The 21936-nt window shown below is 35.4% G+C and overlaps 1 protein-coding gene and 1 long non-coding RNA gene across 6 annotated transcripts in view; both read left to right on the top strand.

Moving 5' to 3' along the window:
• LOC106052236 (centrosomal protein of 78 kDa-like) overlaps positions 1-21936 on the top strand; it is a 150231-nt gene that overhangs the window by 114174 nt on the left and 14121 nt on the right. For both annotated transcript variants that reach the window (XM_056016710.1, XM_056016709.1), the window contains exons 7-9: positions 20000-20174; positions 20303-20416; positions 21355-21419. In XM_056016710.1, the coding sequence (XP_055872685.1) occupies positions 20000-20174; positions 20303-20416; positions 21355-21419 (354 nt within the window). The remainder of the gene's footprint in view (positions 1-19999; positions 20175-20302; positions 20417-21354; positions 21420-21936) is intronic.
• Positions 2288-7409, top strand: LOC129923889 (uncharacterized). 4 transcript variants are annotated; one of them, XR_008775839.1, is made up of 5 exons: positions 2288-2946; positions 5053-5159; positions 5539-5645; positions 5995-6063; positions 6429-7409. It is a non-coding gene; the product is annotated as an uncharacterized LOC129923889 (long non-coding RNA). The 4 variants fall into 4 exon arrangements; XR_008775840.1 differs by lacking the exon at positions 2288-2946 and adding an exon at positions 2957-3854; XR_008775837.1 differs by lacking the exon at positions 5053-5159.

The raw sequence follows: 21936 nt of genomic DNA, 5'->3' as shown, positions 1-21936 counted from the left end.
GTATTTAGTACTCCGGTGTCTAGGATAACGCTGTTTCTGTTTCAGGATAATTGGGATTTTTTTTTTTCCAATCATAGTAAAAGACACTCGGGTATTAACTTTTGCTCACTGTCTCCTGACAACCTTTTTTTTTCCCTATCATTATATGCTCGTGAGCAACCTGAACAACACACACACGCAATACTCGCCTACTCTCTCTCTCTCTCTCTCTCTCTCTCTCTCCCTCTTTCTCTCTCGGAGGCACACGGTCTGTCTTGTTTCATCACTTGTATTTGATCGGGAAGATGAGATAATGCCGTACTTAGACCATCGGCTCTCTGCGTTCCTTCATATTTACTATCGAGCCCAGGGCGACCTCCCCTCTCACCCTTGGTTTTTCTGATCTGGTCATCCATCAGCTGGACCTTATTAATCTTTCCCCCCCCCCCTCTCTCTCCTATTCAACACTCTCCTCCTCTCAATGCTACCATCATTCTCTCACCCCCTCAGTATGAGCAAGTGGGCGGGAACTTTGCCAGCGGTCACCCATTTTGGCTGTTGGCCAACCATTTAAAAAAAAAAACAAGAAAAAAACGTATGTCTGCGGTCACCTGGTTCTCTTAATGAATAAGCTGAAACGTTTGTGTGTTTTTTAAATTGATTAGACGTGTAAGTTTCAAACGTTCCATCATAAATGAAGCCCCTAACCTCAAGCTGAACTCAGGGGATGGTAGCGGGCATGGTTTGAAATTGGGACATCGTGACTGGAAAATTCTGTAGTGCATATAACTTCCAGTCAAGGCGCTCTTTGACATGAGATGTTCTGTAGTTTAGGTAGTAAAATAAAAATTCACTGCTTCTTCTGCAAATCCCATGATTCTTTTTATAATGACAATCTAATCCTAATGAGACTTAAAAACTAACAAAACATTACTACTGACCACAATAAACCCGTGATTTGCGAGAACAACCATTTTTCGAGGTCATAGAGGGGAAAAGTCGCTATTTGTTTTGTGTGGAATATCTGTCCGACCGTCCTTCCCGTTTAATTAAGTATCTATAAGACACCTACGTTGTTTATATTTTTGTATTTTTTGTTTTAACGAATTATTTTAATGAGTCTTTAAATAAGAGATTGACCCTGGGCCCTATACAAAACAATTAGATCAATAAGATAATCTTTAGGTATATAACATCAGTTAGGCCAGGTTCACATCTAACTTCACCTTCACTTTCACCTATCCCTTTGTCTGCTGGACCGTTGAGGCACCACACAAGGTCTGTCAACCTTCTTCCTCCATTCTTCTCTGTCATTTTCCTTTGATAAAATTTCATTCTGAATTCTTTTCTGAAAATATTTAAAGCTGCCTTTTTACTACTACTTCGGGTGCCGATTTTGAGTTTGTGTTTCCACACAAACTGTCTTTGTAACCTTGTTCTCAGTTATGTACATTTCTCACAGTTCTCTAGTTTCTTCTCTTGGTTTATGGACTAGAATTTGTGATGGTACCGACAGTTGTTTTCTTTTTTTTAAATCGGAAATTTGCCCTGTGCTTAATTTAGCAGCGCCTTGGTCAGTGTGTCAAACGTTTCAATATTTGACTTCTGATTGCCAATTTTTCACCCCCTCGAGTCTTTCTCATTTTTCACCCCCTCGAGTCTTTCTCATTTTTCACCCCCTCGAGTCTTTCTCTTCAGTGTTCTCACAGACTTAAGAGCCTGGCCCATCTTTCTCTGGCTGGAAATTGTGGAAAAGAGAAATTGCCTGGTAGCTTAAAGTCAACATACCGAATTTGATTTGTGGGAATTGTGCGTAGGGAATACACTCCGGTACCTAATATTAATTCTGTGTATGTAGGTACTCAAGCACCCACGCACGCACCTACTTAGTCTAACACTCTGGTGCGTAGGAAGGGGGGAAGAAGGAATGGGAGATGGAGTGTTGGCCTCGTTTTGATTTGTTGCGTAAGAGTGTCGGAGAAATCAATGACGCAATAGGACAAAAGATCTCATCAGCTCAAGTTAATATTGACGGGATGAAACGGAAATGGAATGAACTCAAGTTTTGTGTGACTGGATCCTTGAAATATGACATCTCTCAATGACGACTAGATCTATAGTCGTGCCAACAGGGCAAGCCTTCAGTGGCAGTGCAAATGCTAAGAATAATTAAATGGCAGAAAAGAGAGGGTAGAATTATTTTTTTTTGTCTGTTTGAGACGTTGAAGAGTAGGGGCTTTAGGACAAAAAAAAAAAAAAAAAAGTAGACTGACTATTTAAGACTAACTGGTATATTGGTGTCACCATGGAACTATACTAATGGAACACCAGCTTCGAGATTTTATGATCAGAGTGCCGTCGCGCATCTTTTCCGCGCACCATACCAATTTGAAAAATCGATGAGCATGCCAAAGAAGAAATTTACTCCGAGAGCCACTTGGATTGACCTTCATTGAGAGTAAAACTTCCCCACACTATATTTTATTAGATCTGTAAAAACTTTATCCATTTTCTGACTATCTGATAAAATAGATAAAATTCCCCTGAATAAGAGATCGTCACAAAAGATTTTTTTTTAAGGCCACTTCGTTAAAATAGGTGTTTCCAGTACTTCCTCATTTGGGTATTTTACACAAAATCTGGATTTTTTTTTATGTACATGTCATTATTATCATCTGTCCCGCGCAACCAAACCATCCACTTTTCCCGGTCACCAAAGTTCTTAACAAGATATCAAGAGAGAGAGGCTGGTCCATTATTTGCGTAGTCCAGCCAGCTTTTTTTTTTTGACAACCTTTTTTCGTTCTCTCTCATGAAGGATATGTTTTGAAAATTAGTCTTACAAAATACAATTCCAAACCAACTCATGCAGTTATCGTCTTTTCACAGTATTGAGGAGTCATCCTTTTTGCTAGCCAGAGTGTTAATTGGCAAAAGTGAAAAATTCATTTTCTTTAATTTTTTAAAGTAAATATTCATAACTATATCTTTTATATAATAATATATTTTAAAAATAATAATCTTTTATATAGACATGCTTTAATAGATCTAATAAATGATTAACTCGGACCTACCAATATGGGTATATAAATACTTAAATCTGGGTATTTAAAATTTCGAATGCGAATTTTAAAAAAACCGAACTTTATTGATCTAGATCTCTTGTATAATAGCTAGAATAATATAGATCTACAACACCTAGATCTAGGCCTAGACTAAAGTTAAAGACTAAGGTCTAGATTTATTTAACGTTTTAAAAAAAAAATCAATAGATCTAATATAGACAGTCATGAGATCCACTCTATTTTATCTAGATATAGACCATACATGAGAAATAATATGATCATGAGATCAATAATTGTCAATTATAGTCAATATGAATATTTATAGATCTAGTGACTCTAGTCCAGAGTCTAGATTGAAGATTCTAGATCTATCGATCATCTATGATCTAGTCTGTCTATAGCTATACTTACTATTATAGGCCTACACTTTTACTGTATATGAGTATACTCATACGAGTCATACTGACTATACTATAGTAAGTATAGACACTATAGTTAGTATAGTTAATACTTTTTAATAGTATATCTATAGTATAATCTATCAATTCTATCTAAATTATTCTAAATCTAGACTTCACTTTCACATCACATTCAGTCATTCACATGATTATTGATACAGACAGTGAATGAAACGAATGCAGTGGTTATACTGATTATACTTAAAGTGACGATACTACTTATAGATCTACCAGTTGATAAACATCATCATCATAGATAATAATCTACATCTATAATCATAGTGCCCTTTATTTAGTCAATATAGTCAAGTCAAGGTAGTGGAACGTAAACTCGAAGGTTTATTACAATATGGTATGAGTCTATGAGTTAGTATAAGATCTAATTATTTTGTTACTTTGTATGTGACAGTATGTCAATGTCTCAATTAAAATAATTAATATCACCAGCCATATCATTTTAAATATTTAAAAAGTAGACATAGATTTTTATTATATTATAAATAGATAGATTAGATCTACATATAATTTTACAAACTTTAGAAATGATTGATTTTATTTTTTATTGATAAGCCTTCTAGACTAGATCTAGCATCTCTAGCTAGACTCTAACATGTAGATTGTAGATCTTTGAATTGGATCGATATTCACCTTCCTAAATTGTCTCTAAAGTCTATAGCTGATTTGAGAGGCCCAACGAGGCAAGACAAGTCTATTATTACTCTGTCTCTTGATCTATCTAGTAGGCCTACTAAGCTAGTGCATTAGCCATAGTGTAGTCAAATCTTGACAACTAGTCCTCTAGATCTGAGCTTCTAGAATAATTAGATCTAGATCCAGTTTAGATTTAGAGTATAAAAGTTTTTACTACCTAAAATACTAAATCTACTGATCTAAATTCTAGATATATAGATCCAGTTCAGATTAGGATATAAAAATATTCCACTAGCTAAAATTCTAAATCTACTGATCTATACTTAATATGTTAGATATTATATGACATCTATCTACAAAAATTATTATTAAGATATAATTATAGATTCTAGACTAGTTATATATGTACATAAAATATATAAATAAAAGATAAAATTTATGCAGGCCTAGGTCCCATAAATTTATAATTGATCCAGATCTATCAGTAAAAGTTACCTTCGATTGGCAGTTTTACCCAATCTAATCTATACAAGACAATTTATAATCCATGCCTTGCCTACACCCCATATATATTACTTTCCATTCCATGCCATGCCCAGACCCATGAGTTCATGAAATAATAAATGATGTGGTGTCAAGTTGGATCTATCCCCTGAAATTCAGTACTTTAATATAAAACTCACATATCTACTTAATTATTTGCTATGACACTCTGATAAACTTGGACTTGTGTGATACATATATGTTTCTTATCAGATTTAATGAATGAAGTTTTGGTGCATTTTAAGGCTACAAAAGTATCATCAGGTGTATTCTAACCATTGGTATTTTTCCTGGCAACATTTCTTTTCTAGTCTGTGATAAATTATAAATAAAAAAAAATGTTTGTAATGTTTCAGTTATTAACAAGTAGAACCATGCCAACCAGTTCTGATGATGTACCAGAATGGCTCAAGGATCATACTTATACTATTTCTACTTTCTGGGCATCCATTCAATATTTATTGTAAGTACTACTATACAATTTTTATTTTAGTTATCTAAAAGATATTTTATGAAGTGTGATTTTCATGGTCAAGCAACATCCAAATATCTGGGATGGAATTTAACATTTTTCTCTAGTTTTTTTTTTTTATAACACTCTTAAGCAAATTCATCTTTTATGAATGCCTAATATAACTTGGCTATAACTTGGCTGTTGTGCAGGCCATTCCTTTACAATAAACTGAAGTTAATAAAATGAAGTTTTGGTGCATTTTAACCAGTAATAAGGCTACAAAAGTAGCATCAGGTGTATTCTAACCATTGGTATTTTTCCTGGCAACATTTCTATTCTAGTCTGTGATAAATTATAAATAAAAAAAAAAATGTTTGTAATGTTTCAGTTATTAACAAGTAGAACCATGGCAACCAGTTCTGATGATGTACCAGAATGGCTCAAGGATCATACTTATACTATTTCTACTCTCTGGGCATCCATTCAATATTTAATGTAAGTACTACTATACAATTTTTATTTTAGTTATCTAATAGATGTTTTATGAATTGTGTGATTTTCATGGTCAAGCAACATCCAAATATCTGGGATGGAATTTAACATTTTTCTCTAAGTTTTTTTTTTTTATTTATAACACTCTTAAGCACATTCATCTTTCATGTATGCCTAATATACCTTGGCTGTTGTGCAGGCCATTCCTTTACAATAAACTGTTAGATGAAATTAGGCAAAATTGTCTGATAATTTGTATGTTTGATACAACGTTTTCAATTTAATAATATTATTTTTTTATTGTAATGTTTTCAAAAGAAATTAACCAATATGCCTAATTGTATAATTACAGTTATGTTTGGAAATGCAAGAAAAAGGCATGCATTCCTGAAAAGTCAATGATTGGTTGCACCTCTTAAAGGTAAGGTACTGCAATTTTTCCCATGTACTTTTCTCATAAACTGAAGTACTTGTATTTTTGAAAAACTAGTTTTCCATGAAAATGTAAATCATAATATATGTTATAGTTGCTTCTTTTAGATTAGTTCAATGTGCATCAAATTAACTGAACATCTGCCTTCACCTATAGTAATAATTCATAACTATTAAGGTCAGGGCCATGTCTACACATTAACGCAGTAGCTCCTTTTAGGTACAGACTATTTTTAGAATGGCAAAATTATATAACTATAATTAATAACATATATACTTTTAGCATGGTCAACACATATGTCACACATATTTTTTTTTTTTTTTTTAAATCCTTTTATTTATTTTTATAACTAGATAACTTTCTGTTATGAGAAAAGATGAGATTCTTGGACTCCTGCATAGCACCACCAGAAAGGAAAATCCCATCATGTTGCAAAATAAAAGTCTTGGACCAATTTTAATTTAAGATATATATATTATACTGTAAGCTGTATACATATTTATGTATATCCTGTCATTCAGCCAACAGGTTTGAATTTAGTATTTCTTTAAATCTGTTTGATATTGTACTTGAAAACTATTAATCTGAGCCCCATTAAAACAAGAGGGAGTGCAGTGGATGAGTGGTAAGGGAAATTTTACTTTTTTAAAATTAAAATAAGAATCTAACAAAAGTAAACATATAAAATATGGTGCATTCTCCTTAAAACTAAAACCTGGTGCAAAGGTTTAAAATGTTGGCAAAAAAAAAAGCAACATCAATTAAATATTCTTAATTCCCTTTGCAAAACTTACTGAGAAGAACATGCATGTTGTTCCCTCATAAGTTTCTTGACAGAGGAAATCTTGTTTATATTAGTTTTGAATTAAGCAAATTAAGAAAAAAATTATAATCATTATTTCAAATGGTTGTATCTAAACCTTATGAATTATTTTTCAGTTATAAGTATATTGAAATGAATGGATAATCATGAAATTGTTAAATAATTGCTGCTATCATTCCATTGACTAAAGAACCATAATTTTTTTTTTAATTAATTTCAAAATTAATTAATTAATTAATTTTCAAGCAGAGTTCACATAGATCTTGAGTGAAATTTTTCTTTTTTTGACTAATGCTTCAATTTTATTGTATCATTAGTTTTTTATTTTTATTACCCAGAATATTTTAAAAATGAGTACACTATTTTCATGTAATAATGTAACTTGGTATTCACACATCAAAATACGCTATAATCTTTAGGCCATATAGATTTGTATAAATATAAATTAACTTGCTTAAATACATTGTAAATGTATATTGTTTGGATAAGAATAAAGTTTTTCTGTAGACAATTATTGTTCAAGATTTGTTGATGCTCCTGCTTAATAAATTATATACACAGGTCATTAGTTTTAACACACTACTGACACAAGAAAAACTGGTCGCCCCCACTTCCATTACATAGATGTAATAAAACGTGACCTCAAATCAGTGAACATCAATACTGACAATTGGGAAGACATAGCTTTAGACCGCAACAGATGGAGAGACAGTGACCAAGAAAGCTATGGACAGTGAAAGTACATAGGTCTCAGCTCAGGAAGAAAAACGTACAATCCGAAAAACGGCCAGCTCCTCTACCACCGAAGCAAAAACCACCTTAACCTGTGCTATCTGTGGACGGGGGGTCTCCGAAATAGGGCTCCACAGCCACATGAGGAAGTGTGCTCTGAGATGAAACCTTAGTCTTTCTATTTCTACGACTGAAGGAGGCCAATGATGATGATACAGGTCATTAGTTTTAACACGTCTGATAATAAATGACTGTACAAGTTATTGAATGAAAATTTGTCATTATTTCAGGTGCTTTAGGCCTACATCAATGTGAGGTACCAGTACTTTGATTGTGTCATATAACAATTTAAAGCAACATTTTGAAATGAATAGTGTGTAGAATTGACAGTAAATACATTTAAGTGATGGGCTGTGATCTGCATGAATTGAATTTGTGTTTTTGATCTTTACTTCAAGTAAATGTTAATGAACAATTAATTTTTAATGAATAAATAATTTAAAAATAAATACAAAGAAACCATAAACATCTACTTTATTTTAATAATTTTTTTTCATCAGAACAGAATTTCCAACTTTGCATTCTTAAAATAAAATATAATTTATTTAGAGTAGAGTCAGAACACAAAATCATAGTTTTGAAATTAAGTAAATTAAGCTAAGCTGTGATCTCTTATAAACATTTGTATATAGACTACACACAATTTAATTATTATTTTTCATCAAATTGCAGGAACTAGTACATGTACTTATGCATATTTGACAATAAAAAACCTTAGTCAATGAAATAGTAATACTAGTAAATGAGATAAAAGTAAACTAAATATCATCAATGCTATTGAAGCCACACTTGTTTCTTTTTATCTTGTTTGGTGGACTGCAATTAAAGTTGCTATTAATTTTACTGATTGTCTTAGCTGAAATGCCAGTGTCGTCTCTTTGAATCCTAAGCTTATTTTCTTGGTTACTGGAAGTCCAGATGTTTGGAGTTTCATTTTAAACACCTATATATTCCGAAATGGCCTTCCGATAGGCAAAACCTATTAGCCTAACATGTCATATGCACATAAAGAGGTACCACAGAAATGCTTTAAAGACAAGCTTAGGCGCCAACTTGCTTTAACTGACATAGAATAAGAGAGCACCTGGTTGCATACAGCTTCAGAGCGAGACAGCTGGAGGTCACTTACAAAGGTGTGGTATACACCAATGAAAATTAATTGCCGAGGGTAGACGGCAAAAAGAAAAAAAACAACTGATTCTACCACAGGTGGACAATGGTTATGCCTGTGCTCAGTGTGGCATAATATGTAGGTCACAGCTGGGGCTGAGTAGCCACTGGAAACATAGCATTCCTCATAAGTCTTCGGAATCAAAGACAAGCCTATCATTTTTGTAGAATAGTTTGTAGCTTCTGTAAATGCATGAAATGCCGTCACAAATGACACAAGTCCTCTGTGAGTTTGATCATAGTTTCATGGATTATAAACATCTTACTTCTTTGCCTTATATTAAATGGTCCTTCTGTCTGTTCCACTATTATAGGTTTATCTAAATATCATTGATATATCGTAACATGTCATCAAAATAAAAACTAGAATCTCTGCAACTGGTTTACAAGTCAGAAGTCATCAATAACACTTGCCATTTAAAAAAAAAAAACAATTTAGATTACTGATTAGTCAAATTAGTGACTGATTATTCGATTCATTTTAGGCCTATAATTTTTTTATGTGAATATATAATGATCCTTTACACTTTGTGACTTTACTAGTAGATCTATACTTTGGAGTAGACTTGTTTGTTGAGCTTAAGTCGGAAGTACACATTGAATTTTACTGTGATCTAGTAATCATCTAGTCAAAATAGTCAAATGTAGTGATCTACTAGTAGGCCTACTAGATCTAGAGTCTAGTAGTAGAGACTAGAGAGAGTAGGACTATCTGTCATATCGTGATCAGTAGGTGGCTGAAGTTTTATAAATCTATTCCATGACAAAAACCCTGGCTAGATTTAGATCTAGTGGTCTAGACATCTAGATCTAACTAGAATTAAACTAGAAAACTGAATTAGAGAAGTAGCTTTCTGGATCTAGAACTAGAATCTATATATAATTACTAATATTAGATCTAGTTGCGTCAAACGCTTAATTTTTGGTTGTTGTTTTTAATAAATGCACATAAAATACATTGTATTTTGGCAATAAAAATACCCAGTTGGTAGTCAAGTAATTCTAAAAATTAATTAATGAATGACTCTATCAGTATTTGTTTTAGATCTATCGGATTCATATGACTTATTATTTATACTTATTTTATATCATTCGTCCAAGAAAATCTAGCTCTAGATCTATTTCATTTTAGATTAGGCTATAGTTGTTTTGTTGTTGTTTTTTTTTTTTGTCATTTTATTTAGGCTACAATATTATCAAGATTAACTTTTTCTTTGTTTCCCACGAGACGTGTATGCCTATAGCCTAGTCCTTTCGATAATAAAAAAATGCGTAGCTTGGAGTGTCAAAACTGTATTAGGCCTCCTATTTTTATTTCGTGCAATTTAGTATATCGTAACAAATACGCATTTGGCGGAACGGTAGACATGTCTGCATCCAGATTTAGTGTAAATAAACCAAATAAAAAAACACTGAAAGATTGTATTTTCGGAATTTAGATTCTATTTTTTGAAAAAAAAGTGGCATTTTATAGGGTGATCCAAAAAAATAACTTTTGTGACGATCTCTTATTCAGGGGAATTTTATCTATTTTATCAGATAGTCAGAAAATGGATAAAGTTTTTACAGATCTAATAAAATATAGTGTGGGGAAGTTTTACTCTCAATGAAGGTCAATCCAAGTGGCTCTCGGAGTAAATTTCTTCTTTGGCATGCTCATCGATTTTTCAAATTGGTATGGTGCGCGGAAAAGATGCGCGACGGCACTTCGACTCTCTTTGTCTTTGTAAAAAACTCGAAGCTGGTGTTCCATTAGTATAGTTCCATGGTGTCACAAATACCTTGTTTTTTTTTTTGGTCCGTATTTTTATTTGACAGTTGTAAAGATAGATAGATAGCTGGATGAACGGACGGACGGATCTACTTCGACACACTTATAAAATAGAACGTGTACATCTCTACATGTACATCTCTATCTCAATTTTTCTAAACTACTTTTCTCCATAATCATAAGTTTATTCTCGTTATATTTTATTCTGTGTTGCAAAGAATTGTCTTTGATTTTTGTCCAACCTGCTGAAAACAAAAACATTTTTACTTTCGGCCAAAACAATTGTTTACCTCCCCCCCCCCTTTTTCCCCCCAGTTTCATCCAATTAAAGCAGAAGTCCCACTGGGTTTCCCGCGCTAATTGAATGAAACAGACTGGCTTTGAGCTTCAGAGACGAATGATTCATTTCATTTTCTTTTTTTTTTTTTCTTTAAAATGCCCAAATGTTAATTGAACAAAGTGTTTCTTTAATTGAAAAATTTGAAACTGTTTGGGAAAGATGCCGCAAGAGATTGCACTTTTGATATTCGGATGACTCAATACGACATGTTCGTTATATGCAATGTAGTATTACACTTTTATGCTACAACGTTGTCACCGTTTTTATTACTAATTCTCGTATTATAACTTGCAGGTTTTGCTATGAAAAGAATATAGCGCAAGCCAGTTACCTGATAGTTGTTACTATTGTCTTTGTGTGTTATAGTTATTAGATATGGTGTGTGTGACGCGTACTCGTTTCTATGATGAAGATGGGAAGAGGTTAGCCATTGGCTGTGAATGATGCAACATAGGTGTCGTCACCTGGTCTTAGTTAGGACAGACGACTCCAGAACGTGAGACTGAAAGGTTGTGTTATTGTAGTGAGTTAACAAATATTATTACTTAATTCTGATACATTGATTTTATCTCAAAACATTTTTTTTGTCTCTGTATTACGCTAACACCGACCAAGTTGCCTACCAGCAGCTGTGGTGCTACAAGTCAACGACCGTCAACAACGAATACTATTTTTTTAATTGCATTATTCTTTGGATTTCATCGTTGACAGTTGTAGCCCTTACCCGTACTCCATACCATCCAAATATTCCCACAGTATAGTAGGATGCTTAGGATGAAATCATCTTCCTTTTGAAGTAACGTCTGTATTTTATTAGATAAGATAAGATATTTACGTCTGTATTTTATAAGATAAGATAAGATAGTATTTCATTTAACTTTCTGATTCGCTGGAATGGACGGCGTTCTCGTGAGTCGGACTCGTTTCGGAATAATAATAATAATAATAATAATACGGCTTGTCTTGGAGTCCGAAGATTAAGTGTGGAATGAAGTGTTTCTCGTGGCTGCGTAGCCCCAGCTGCGACCTACATATTTTGCCACATCCAGGGCAAGCATAACTATTGTCGATTAAGATTTTCTTTCGACGTCTGCGTCTGTCCTCGGCAGCGGATTTTCTTATGGTCTCAAATGTGTATCCCGCGGCCTTTGTGAGTGACCTCCAGCTGTCTCGTTTCCGAATAATTATATCAATAATAAGACATTTTCGAGTGTGAAGATATACAATGAGTGCTGTATTTCACGAGATTACGTGACCTAAACCAAGTTTGAATTCATATTGTTGGTCTCAATGCAAGAGGCAATGCTTAGCTACTTCTGTATCATGCTGGTTAAAGAGCATTGCCTGTCTCCCGATGGTGACATCACAGCATAGGCGTATTATTCTTCACTTTCTTTAGGAGCTATATTCTAATATTTGGTGCCTTAGTATATTGGTACCATAGACTACCAAAAAATCGTCAGCTTTCACCGACTTCTGGTTTTAGAGAATCTGGTCATGTTGGCCGGAAATACTGTGCCTGATTAAACTCGAGGGTTATCATGTAAAAGGATCCTTAGAATCGATCCTCCATCGCTATTTGTTTGCTCGTCCACCGAGTATCCATTCACATCGATTCCATGCCCCTGTCCAGCCAGATTCTATTTGCTGTGTGTGTGTGTGTGTGTTAAAGACAGACAGAGAGATAGAATTATAGACAGTTATTGACAAATATAAGTTGCGTTAGATTGAAGGAATATCTCGTTAAATAAATATCTTCAAATATGTTTTTTTCTTGTGCATAATCTCGCATCGTTTCGTTTATTATACTACTTGCCAAATATTTACCATGTTCTGAAACCTTTGATTCGTAATGCCGGGAATATGTATAGATACGTACTTTTTTTTTTAGTAGTACAGATATAAATAAAAGAAACGGTTTTTATTGGTAATTAGATGTTTTTTGTGTTGTTTTTTTTTTTTGGGTAAGACTAAAAAACGAAAGTTTCGCAACAACACAAAAAAATTGATATAGCCTGTTAGAAAGCAATTAAAAAGTTGGATAAGAAATGTTATTAATGAAACCACACGATCTAAGAATAAAAAATGTAATCTGAAAATATTTTTATCTTTGTATAACAATAAAACATTAATGATACATTTTTTTTTCAAATTTAGTAAATCATACATTTTTAATCAAGTGTTCTCAATTTTTAGGATTATTTTGTTTTGTCCATAAGAAAAGTGATGGATATTGTTGTTCTTTTTATACTAAAACTATTTCATTTTTCTGTTCATCGTCTATATTTCCAGTGGCGTAGCTAAGGATTTGGGGGCCCGGGAGGGGGGGGGGAAAGCTTGACCTCTTTACATGACATGAGGGGATAAAGGCGTAACAATTAATGTAAAAACAAATTTCAGACTTTCATTTGGGGGACTCTCTCAAGTGGAGGCCCGGGGGGATTTTAAAATTTGAACAACCCCCCCCCCCCCCACCCTAGCTACGCCACTGCATATGACACCCCGAGTTGTGATTACGTTCTTACTCGTCTCGGTTTAAATGTAGCTACCATAAAGTCGAAGATATTCAAAACTCTCTCTTGCCCTTTACAACACTGCTCTGGGGTTCAAAGGTCGTTCTATTGTACAGCCACTCGACATCTTGGTACCTCATCGACCACCAGAAATGAAAATATTTATTGAATTTCGGTCTTCAAAACATTTCTAGCATTGAGGGTTTTTTTTCCTTCTTTTTTACTAACTGTACAAGATATATTATAGTGCTTAGTCTAATATCACTGCTTAGTACTTTTATTATACCAACTGTTTGACGTTTGGACTGCATATTATTTGAGCTATTTGACTTAGTTCACAGTTCAGAAGTACTGCCGAATGCTTACATTTAGACCAACTAGATATCATATTACTACGTTCAATAGTACTGCCTAAAAAAGTCAAATGATTTCATTTAGACCAACTAGATATCATATTACTATGTTCAATAGTACTGCCCTATACTTTCATTTTGGTCAGATAAATATCACTGTACTAAATCCAATAACATTGGCTTGGTACTTTCATTTGGGCCAACAAATTATATATTATACAACACAGTTTAATAGTACTGAGGCGGGGACCCCGGGTTCGAATCCTGGTGAAGACTGAGAGTCTTAATTTCGGGATCTTTGGACGTCTCTGAGTCTACCCAGCTCTAATGGGTACCTGACATTAGTTGGGGAAAAGTAAAGGCGGTTGGTATTTGACTATTTGTGCTGGCCACATGACACCCTCGTTAACCGTAGGCCACATAAACAGATTACCTTTACATCATCTGGCCTATAGACCACAAGGTCTGAAAGGGGAACTTTACTTTTTTTTTTTTTAAATAGTACATCCCAATGCTTCAATATGACTAACTGAATGTCATAGTACTTAGTACAAAAGCACTGCTCGGTACTTTTATTTTCACCAACTAAATATCATACTGCGCAGTCTAAAAGTAATCCCCTAAACCAGGGGTTCTCAACCTGTAGGTCGCAACCCCCTTGGGTGTCGATTGACGATTTGCCTGGGGTCGCGGTAGACCATCGAAAAAATAGATTGTTATTGTCTATTCTTCTGTTGCTGTATGTATGTGCGGGGGAGGGGGGTCGTGGCAGAGGGGGGGGTGTAAAAAGGGGTCGCCGAGCCTAAAAGGTTGAGAACCGCTGCCCTAAACCTTGGTTTTGATTCGTCCAATAGTACTGCATTCTACTATCGTTTTCATCATCTGAATGTTACTATACACTGTCCAATAGTACTGCCTTGACCAACTGAAAGCATCCTAAATAAAGCCCACATAAAAATGATACACCTTTGAGAATGTCAGATCACAATGATTGTAGATATCTCAGAGTTGGTAGGGTCACATCACGAGTACATAGATATTTCAAGAATTTTTTTGGGGTATATGTTTCTCTTTTATGTCTGAATGAAAGGGAGGCAAGTTTACGAGCTCTACTTGATAGTCCTATAGAAATCGCTTGTCTCCCCTGTACATCAATGTAGGCAACCTTTGATCTGGTTCTTTCCCCTGTTCTCTCTTCTCTCTTTCTCTTCCTCATCCATATCTAAGAAAGACTCGTCAGGGAAAAAAAAGGTTTCGTCCCAATTTTACGTCTGTGATGTTAAAAAAAATAAATTAAAATATATATTAGCAGTACACGATGTCTATTGACTGGATCGTTTGATCCATTTTCAAGTGGAAAGTCTTTTCCCCTTTCAGTCTACAAAAATGTGATCGAAGGCTCTGTGACGTGAGTGATCGTCTGCTGACGGTTTTTAAGAAGTTTTCAGGAACTTTCCTTTTTATCTCCCAGCGAACGTTTCTAGGTTTCTCTGAAGAACTCTTCAATTGAAAACGAGGCAGGGTGTCCCTTCCTTTCAAGCTTAACTCCTCGGAATTGAAGAAAGAAAAAACAACTGTTGAATTGAATTTCTATTCCCGCTCCATAGTCTGATATAGTCTGCCTCGAGTTCCTTTGGCGAGATCGACAGCATTGTTCTCCCTCGCTTTGGGTCCAACTAAAAAACTCTCTCTCTCTTTTCCCACGCCAACAGCTTGAGAATGCTTCACTTGAAATGAGTTCCCTTGTTTCCAGTGTCCAGCTTAAGCTCAACGTTTCACGATTCTGGACAGACACATCCCACCCATGCCTGGAGATGTTTGATGTCATGGCGTTAGATTTGGATTTTAAATGGTTTGTTTAAAGCAACAGATAAAAATTGTTCTCTCCCAATTAAAACTGTCGTCCCTTCGGCCTGTTTTTGTTTAACCTTATTTAAAAGTAGCCAACAAATTTGGTATTGGATGTGAAAGAGGAATCTGAGTCATCTCCCTGCGCTAGTTTCCTTCCTTAACTCTTTCTCTCCGTAATTATTTACCACATTTTGGTGGAATCAACGCTGGTATCGTCAGTTAGGAGAGAAAGAGTTAAATGGGAACAAAATATTTCACGGCTGCGTCTTAACTGCATCGCTGTCTTAGTTATATGTGTGTTGTTGGGTTTTTTTTTTTTTTTTTAAGAATTCTAAAAATGGTTTAAAATGTATATTTCATGATTTAATAGATTAAAAAAAAAAAGACCTTTTCAAAAGGAAAAAAATAATGGTCCGAGAATAGAGTTTTATTTCTACTCTTTTGTTTAAAAGCTAGGGGCCTCCTTTCTCTACCCCCCCCCCCCCCCAAACCAGTCCAATCTTAAAATTAATCATTGATCCTAATGTCCTGTAATGTTTGCAACAGAACATTTAATTTGTGACTTTTGAAAGTACTCCAACAATTATTATCAAAGTATTTTTTTTTCCATTTTCAGTATTAGAATAGTTCTTGAGTCATTCAATCATTATTTAAAGATGTGTTCCAAATCTACAAACACATTTCGAAGCGGTGGCTGAGTGGTTTTAGCGCTTGGCTTCCGAATCTCGATGAAGACTGGGACTTTGAATTTCGGGATTGTTAGGGCGCCCCTGAGTCCACCCAACTCTAATGGGTACCTGACTTTAGTTGGGGAAAGTAGCTGGCCACATGACGCCCTGCTTGTCAGCCGTCGGCCAAAGAAAGATGAACTTATTATCAAGTGGTCCATAGATCGCAAGGTCTGAAAGGGAAATTTTTTTTGTTACTTTCTATACTTACTTCATCTGTCTGTTTATTTGTCTGTCAGTTATGTTTTCTCCCACTTCAAAATGACATCACGAAAATCCATGAAAAGAAAAATTTAGCAAAGTAGTTAATCAATTAGTTGTAAGTAAGTACTTTTCTTTTTTTTTTTTTAAATAGAAAAGGGAAATACATATTGCAGTATTTAGATTAAAGGCAGTAATTGAGCGTTTTTTTCCCCTTTATTTAAGCTTTATATTTAAAAAGTTTTTTTTTTTCAATATTTGGCTTTATTTCGCTGTGAACATAGCTCGGGCAGGCTTGTATTCTCTTGCCTTACTGTAATGTTCTGCTATAAATAGGAAACCTTGTATTTACAATGTTTTAAACTCATGGATTCACTTTTGTTCTCAATTATTTTTTTAATTATTCTTTGTACTTGTCCACTCATTTATTAGCTGATGCAAAATTTGAAACGTCTTCTTCGAAGTGTTGATACCTCGGAATATTTCGTAGCATCATGTTTTTTTGTTTTTTTTTCCTGTCACCCAAAAATGTCAACCAAAAAAAATGTTTGTGTCATTGGATCAGATGTGGAAACGAAGATTATGGCTTTCTCGTTCTTTTTTTTAAATGTTCCTTTCGAAATCTGAGAAAATTATCTTTTTTTTTTTGTTTGTTTCTGGAAATGAGCACAACGGATGTAAGATTATCAAATAATGAATTACCACACATTGCTGACCTGAGAAATTCAAAGCACATAATTTAATGACGTCATTTCTGTTGAACTTTATGTTAGAACATTGACACCACTGGCAGAGTGGTCATTTTCATACATAAACTGAGTGGTCATTTTCATACTCAGGCAGAGGGGTCAAAGAAAAGTGTCCTTTTCTACCCTTTCCGCTTGCCAAAATAACAATAATAGTAATAATGAAACAGATGATAATAATGATAATGGGTATAATGAAAATAAGGATAATGAATGATAATAATAATAACTTTCTGAGATTATCGGGGAGGCTACAATTCTATACATGCATGCTGTGATAGGCTTTGAAAAGAAAAAAACATTTTCCTTTTTTCTGAAGGATTTCATGCGCTGAGTCTGATTACGTAGTGCTTCAAATGGTATTAGGGTAACCATTTGGTCAGAAACAAGACATACATGAGCATACCTTTTAATAAGATCTAGTATATTACTATCACACATTACCCCCGTGTAAAGTTGACTGCTGCTTGTATATTTCACCTTGACCTATCCTTCAGTCTGTTGAACCGTTGGGGCACCACACGTGATCTGTTGACCGTCTCTCTCCATTCCTCTGTGTCTTTTGAGTTGGGTTTTATCTCTTTCAATGACAGGTTCGTCTTCCCGTCTCTTTCTTTGCCCGTCTCTATCTTCGTTTTCCTGGTACTGTTCCCTGAAGGAAGGTTTTTTCCAGCCCTGAGGACCTTGTGAAATGGCCACAAAAATTTTAGTTTCCGTTTTTTTTTAAATAGTAGTAAGCAGGCCATCGTTGGTGGTCCAATGGCCATTGTGTTCCTATTTCACATACAAAGACCGTATCACAAACGATGAGATTAGACAAAGGATTATAATGTATCTGTGCAAGTCACTTTATGTCAAATTTGCAGAAATGGGTAGACACTTCAGATATGTCGACTACTTTGTTAACATTTGTACAACGCCCTTTCACTTGTTATAATGTGCGTAGGTAGTGAAAAAAATAAGCTCTATATGTCAACTATAAATCAATTTATTTTTTTCTTTAATTCATGTTTCATAGAATGTTATTCCATTCAAACGTTCATCGTATGGTACTAATACGTCACTAATCTATTTTGCCTGTAGGGTCGTCTAAAAAGCTTGATTTATTTATTGGTGGGTCTACTGGGGGATAGTTGACCACTGACTTTGACCAGAGACCATTAAACACACACAAAAAATAGAGATGGGCCACTTTTGATCTATCCGTTTCTACTCACGATACTGATCGTCTCCCCCCCCCCCCCCCCCCCCACCCCTGGCGTTGTGATCAATGTACGGGTGTCCCCGTGACGTAACTCGGTGAAGAGTAATAAATGAACGTATGCGTTCTCTGCCCTTTGTCGATGCCAGACCCATCCCCCCTCCCTCGAGACACATACACCTTTTGGTTTCTCTTTGAACATGTCTCTTGGTTCCCAGAGCTCTGTCTGTCCGTCCGTCCCAGACGTGTTCTCTTTGCGCTTGCACCTTGAGAAGTAAAATACAAACAAATTATTCCATTAATTACTCATCTGCATTAATGATTTCTAATCAAATAAATGTTAATGCCAATTGTCATAGATAGCTGTATACAAAAGGCTAAGGTTAATCTATACTTCTGATTTACAAAAATAAGTATGGCCGATTGGATACATTGGAGTCGTAGAGATTGTTGAAATTACGTATTGTAATAACTGAAGGGAGGCAACTTAACGATATGCTTGTTTAGTTCCGTGGTGAAAACACACATACATAAAACAACATATGTCTTTAGCACAGCCTCTAGACTTGGGCGAAGCTTCGTTCTCTTCTTTCTAATGTCAACATCCTTCTCAGTCTAATCTCTACTAGTGCGCACCTTCTGCACTAGCTTGGGTAGCAGTATGTACATCTAGTATTTCCTTGAGTGAAGAGAAGTTCTTTTGGATTCAACGTTGTTGATAAATCGCTCTCTTCTTCAGGGCAGCATATCTTGAGACGAAGGCACACACTTACAGACATTTATGGTGTCGGGGTATGGGTAGGCTGACAGGGGCACGAAACATGCCCCCCCCCCCTCTTCTGAATACATTGCATATGGTGGAAATAAATGGAGATGTTTTGCTATTCTCCCCCCCCCCCTTTTTTTTTTATTTTGGGTGAGGGGGAATCTACTCCGGTGCTCCTCGTTAAAAAAAAAAAAGTAAAGTTCCCCTTTCAGACCTTACGATCTATAGTGTCTATAGATAATGTAAAGGTCATATGTTTCTGTGGCCTACGGTCAACGAGGACGTAATGTGGCCAGCACAACGACCAACCGCTTTACTTTTTCCCAACTAATGGCAGATACCCATTAAAGCTGGGTGGACTCAAAGGCGCCCAAAAAAAATCCCGAAATTAAAAATCCCAGGATTCGAAGACAAGCGCTTTACCGCCTAGCCATATAGAACATATTACCACGGGAATGTTTACACTTAGGTTTAGAAAGACCCCCCCTCCTCCCCTTTGCGAGCCCTTAGGACCTGGTGGTAATAATTACACAGCTTAAATTTTAAACATATTGCATTTCCCAAATGATTTAGATTGCAAATTATGCGTGCTCTCTGAAAGCATACATGCAACCACATTTCTGTCTGCTTTCTAAGTTGTTAATCTTATGATCATTGTATCATCCACAGCACCAGGGCATGCAGCGGCACAACGAAGCTTGGAGGGACAGCCTCAGGTACCGTAGGCCTGATCTGGACCGCATGTCCGGCATTCGGCGTATCACGGCCAACAACAATCCGATGCTCGGGGACGATGGGGCCAAGGTGTTGGCCGAGGCTCTTAAAGACGACCTGTGGCTTAAAGGTAAAAGTTTAAGTCATCACTTGCTGCGAGTTCTCTGACTCTAGAACCTTTACGCATGCTAAACGGAATATAATGTTTTATGTAAGCTGTAATCATAACTCAGTTCAATGTGTATTCACTGTCCCCAGCTCTGGATCTCCAGTCGTGTGGTATCGGGGCCACCGGTGCTAAGAGTTTCCTGGACGTTCTCAGGTACAACACAACCATAGTCGTCCTTGACCTCAGGATGAACCCGCTTATCAGTAAGTATTACTTATCCTTACTTGATTGGTGCAAGTCTGGTGGACAATTTTTTCATATCCTGAGCTCACCATGGCTTAAGAATTCTGGAGACTTCAGGCTCAAAAGGTCAAGTGTGTTTACTGTTGGAAAAACGTCATTGCATCCTATCAACGGTCACATAAGCACAAGTGCACAAGTTGGCCACACTTAGTCATCAGTTCATCTACAATAAAGAAATGTCCTTGCACCTTAGCGAACCCATCACTCTATAAAACTATATGTCCCTCAGACAAGCTCTGCGCTTCTCGTGGTGCCACGTTTCTCCCTCAAAAGTTACTGTTTTGCTTTTTCAGTGCACGGACCAAAGGTTTTAACCTCACTTCTCATTGATCTCAGACAGACAGCTTGCTTCACAACAATTTTAAAACCTATCTGTTCAGAACTTGTTTAGATTAGTTTGTCGTTTGAGCCCTCGTGTTTTCTTGTGTAGTGTTATCACAGCGCCTTGAGCCTGCGTTATGTTTGTTAACATCGCCTTATTAATTAAATTATTGTTCTTATTAAATTCCCCCACACACACACACACTGGTCCACAAATGAGATTGGGCCATAGCGCTCTAAGCATGCTATAAGCATGAAAGTAGCGCTATATAAAAGCTATAATTATTTTTATTATATTAATTATATCATAGCATAAGATTATTTTGTATGATAATGATTGTCATTTGATAAGTACACCCCCTAGTCAGTCATTACTAACTGTTAATTATTCATTGTCAAATGTTCTATCATTCATTGTCAAATGTTCTATCATTCATTGTCAAATGTTCTATCATTCATTGTCAGCTATCCAATCGTTAATGGTTTATTGTCCAAATAGTCAATAGTTATCTGTGCAATCAATTATTGTCTACTGCTATTAATTCTTTTCGATGTACGACCTTGACCTTTCCTACAGACCGTGAGCTGCTACACTCTGTCATGGAACAACTCATGCTGAACTGCAAGGGCGAGGACAGTGAGGTAAGGGAGGGCACTAAGATGTTGAGTATGTAAATACCACCGCAATACGATTTCATTCTCAATTCAGTAATGAACAAGTTATAATTATTTATTAAAACTGTAGTACTTTTGATATTTATCTACTTATAAAGATAAAATGATGATGAAATATTAATATTGTCCTTTCTTATGTGCTACTGAATTAAGGTTTTACAATTCAACATATATACTCCCATTTAATGATGGATATTGATTTGTGGTGTGTGCATGTATGCATATTTAAATCATTAAATTTTTTTTTTATGTTGTCATATTGTTTTTAGTGACTGTCAGTGTCTGATGTTAAGTCAGAGAAGCCTGTTAAGTGATTTGGCTATGGCTTATGAACGTAAGAAGACAGACAACATAGGTCTATTTTTAAATGGGTGACATAAAAACTCTTATTCACCTGTATTGTGACCTAAGGAAAAAAAAGATAACCATTGATTGAGGTGATGCTGAGTGTTTCAGCCAGTGCGCCCTTAGTATGAGCTAAGAA

The sequence above is a fragment of the Biomphalaria glabrata genome, chromosome 18 (assembly GCF_947242115.1).
Source record: "Biomphalaria glabrata chromosome 18, xgBioGlab47.1, whole genome shotgun sequence".
NCBI classification, from domain to species: Eukaryota; Metazoa; Mollusca; class Gastropoda; family Planorbidae; genus Biomphalaria; species Biomphalaria glabrata.
This window is presented reverse-complemented; position numbering and strand designations above follow the sequence as displayed.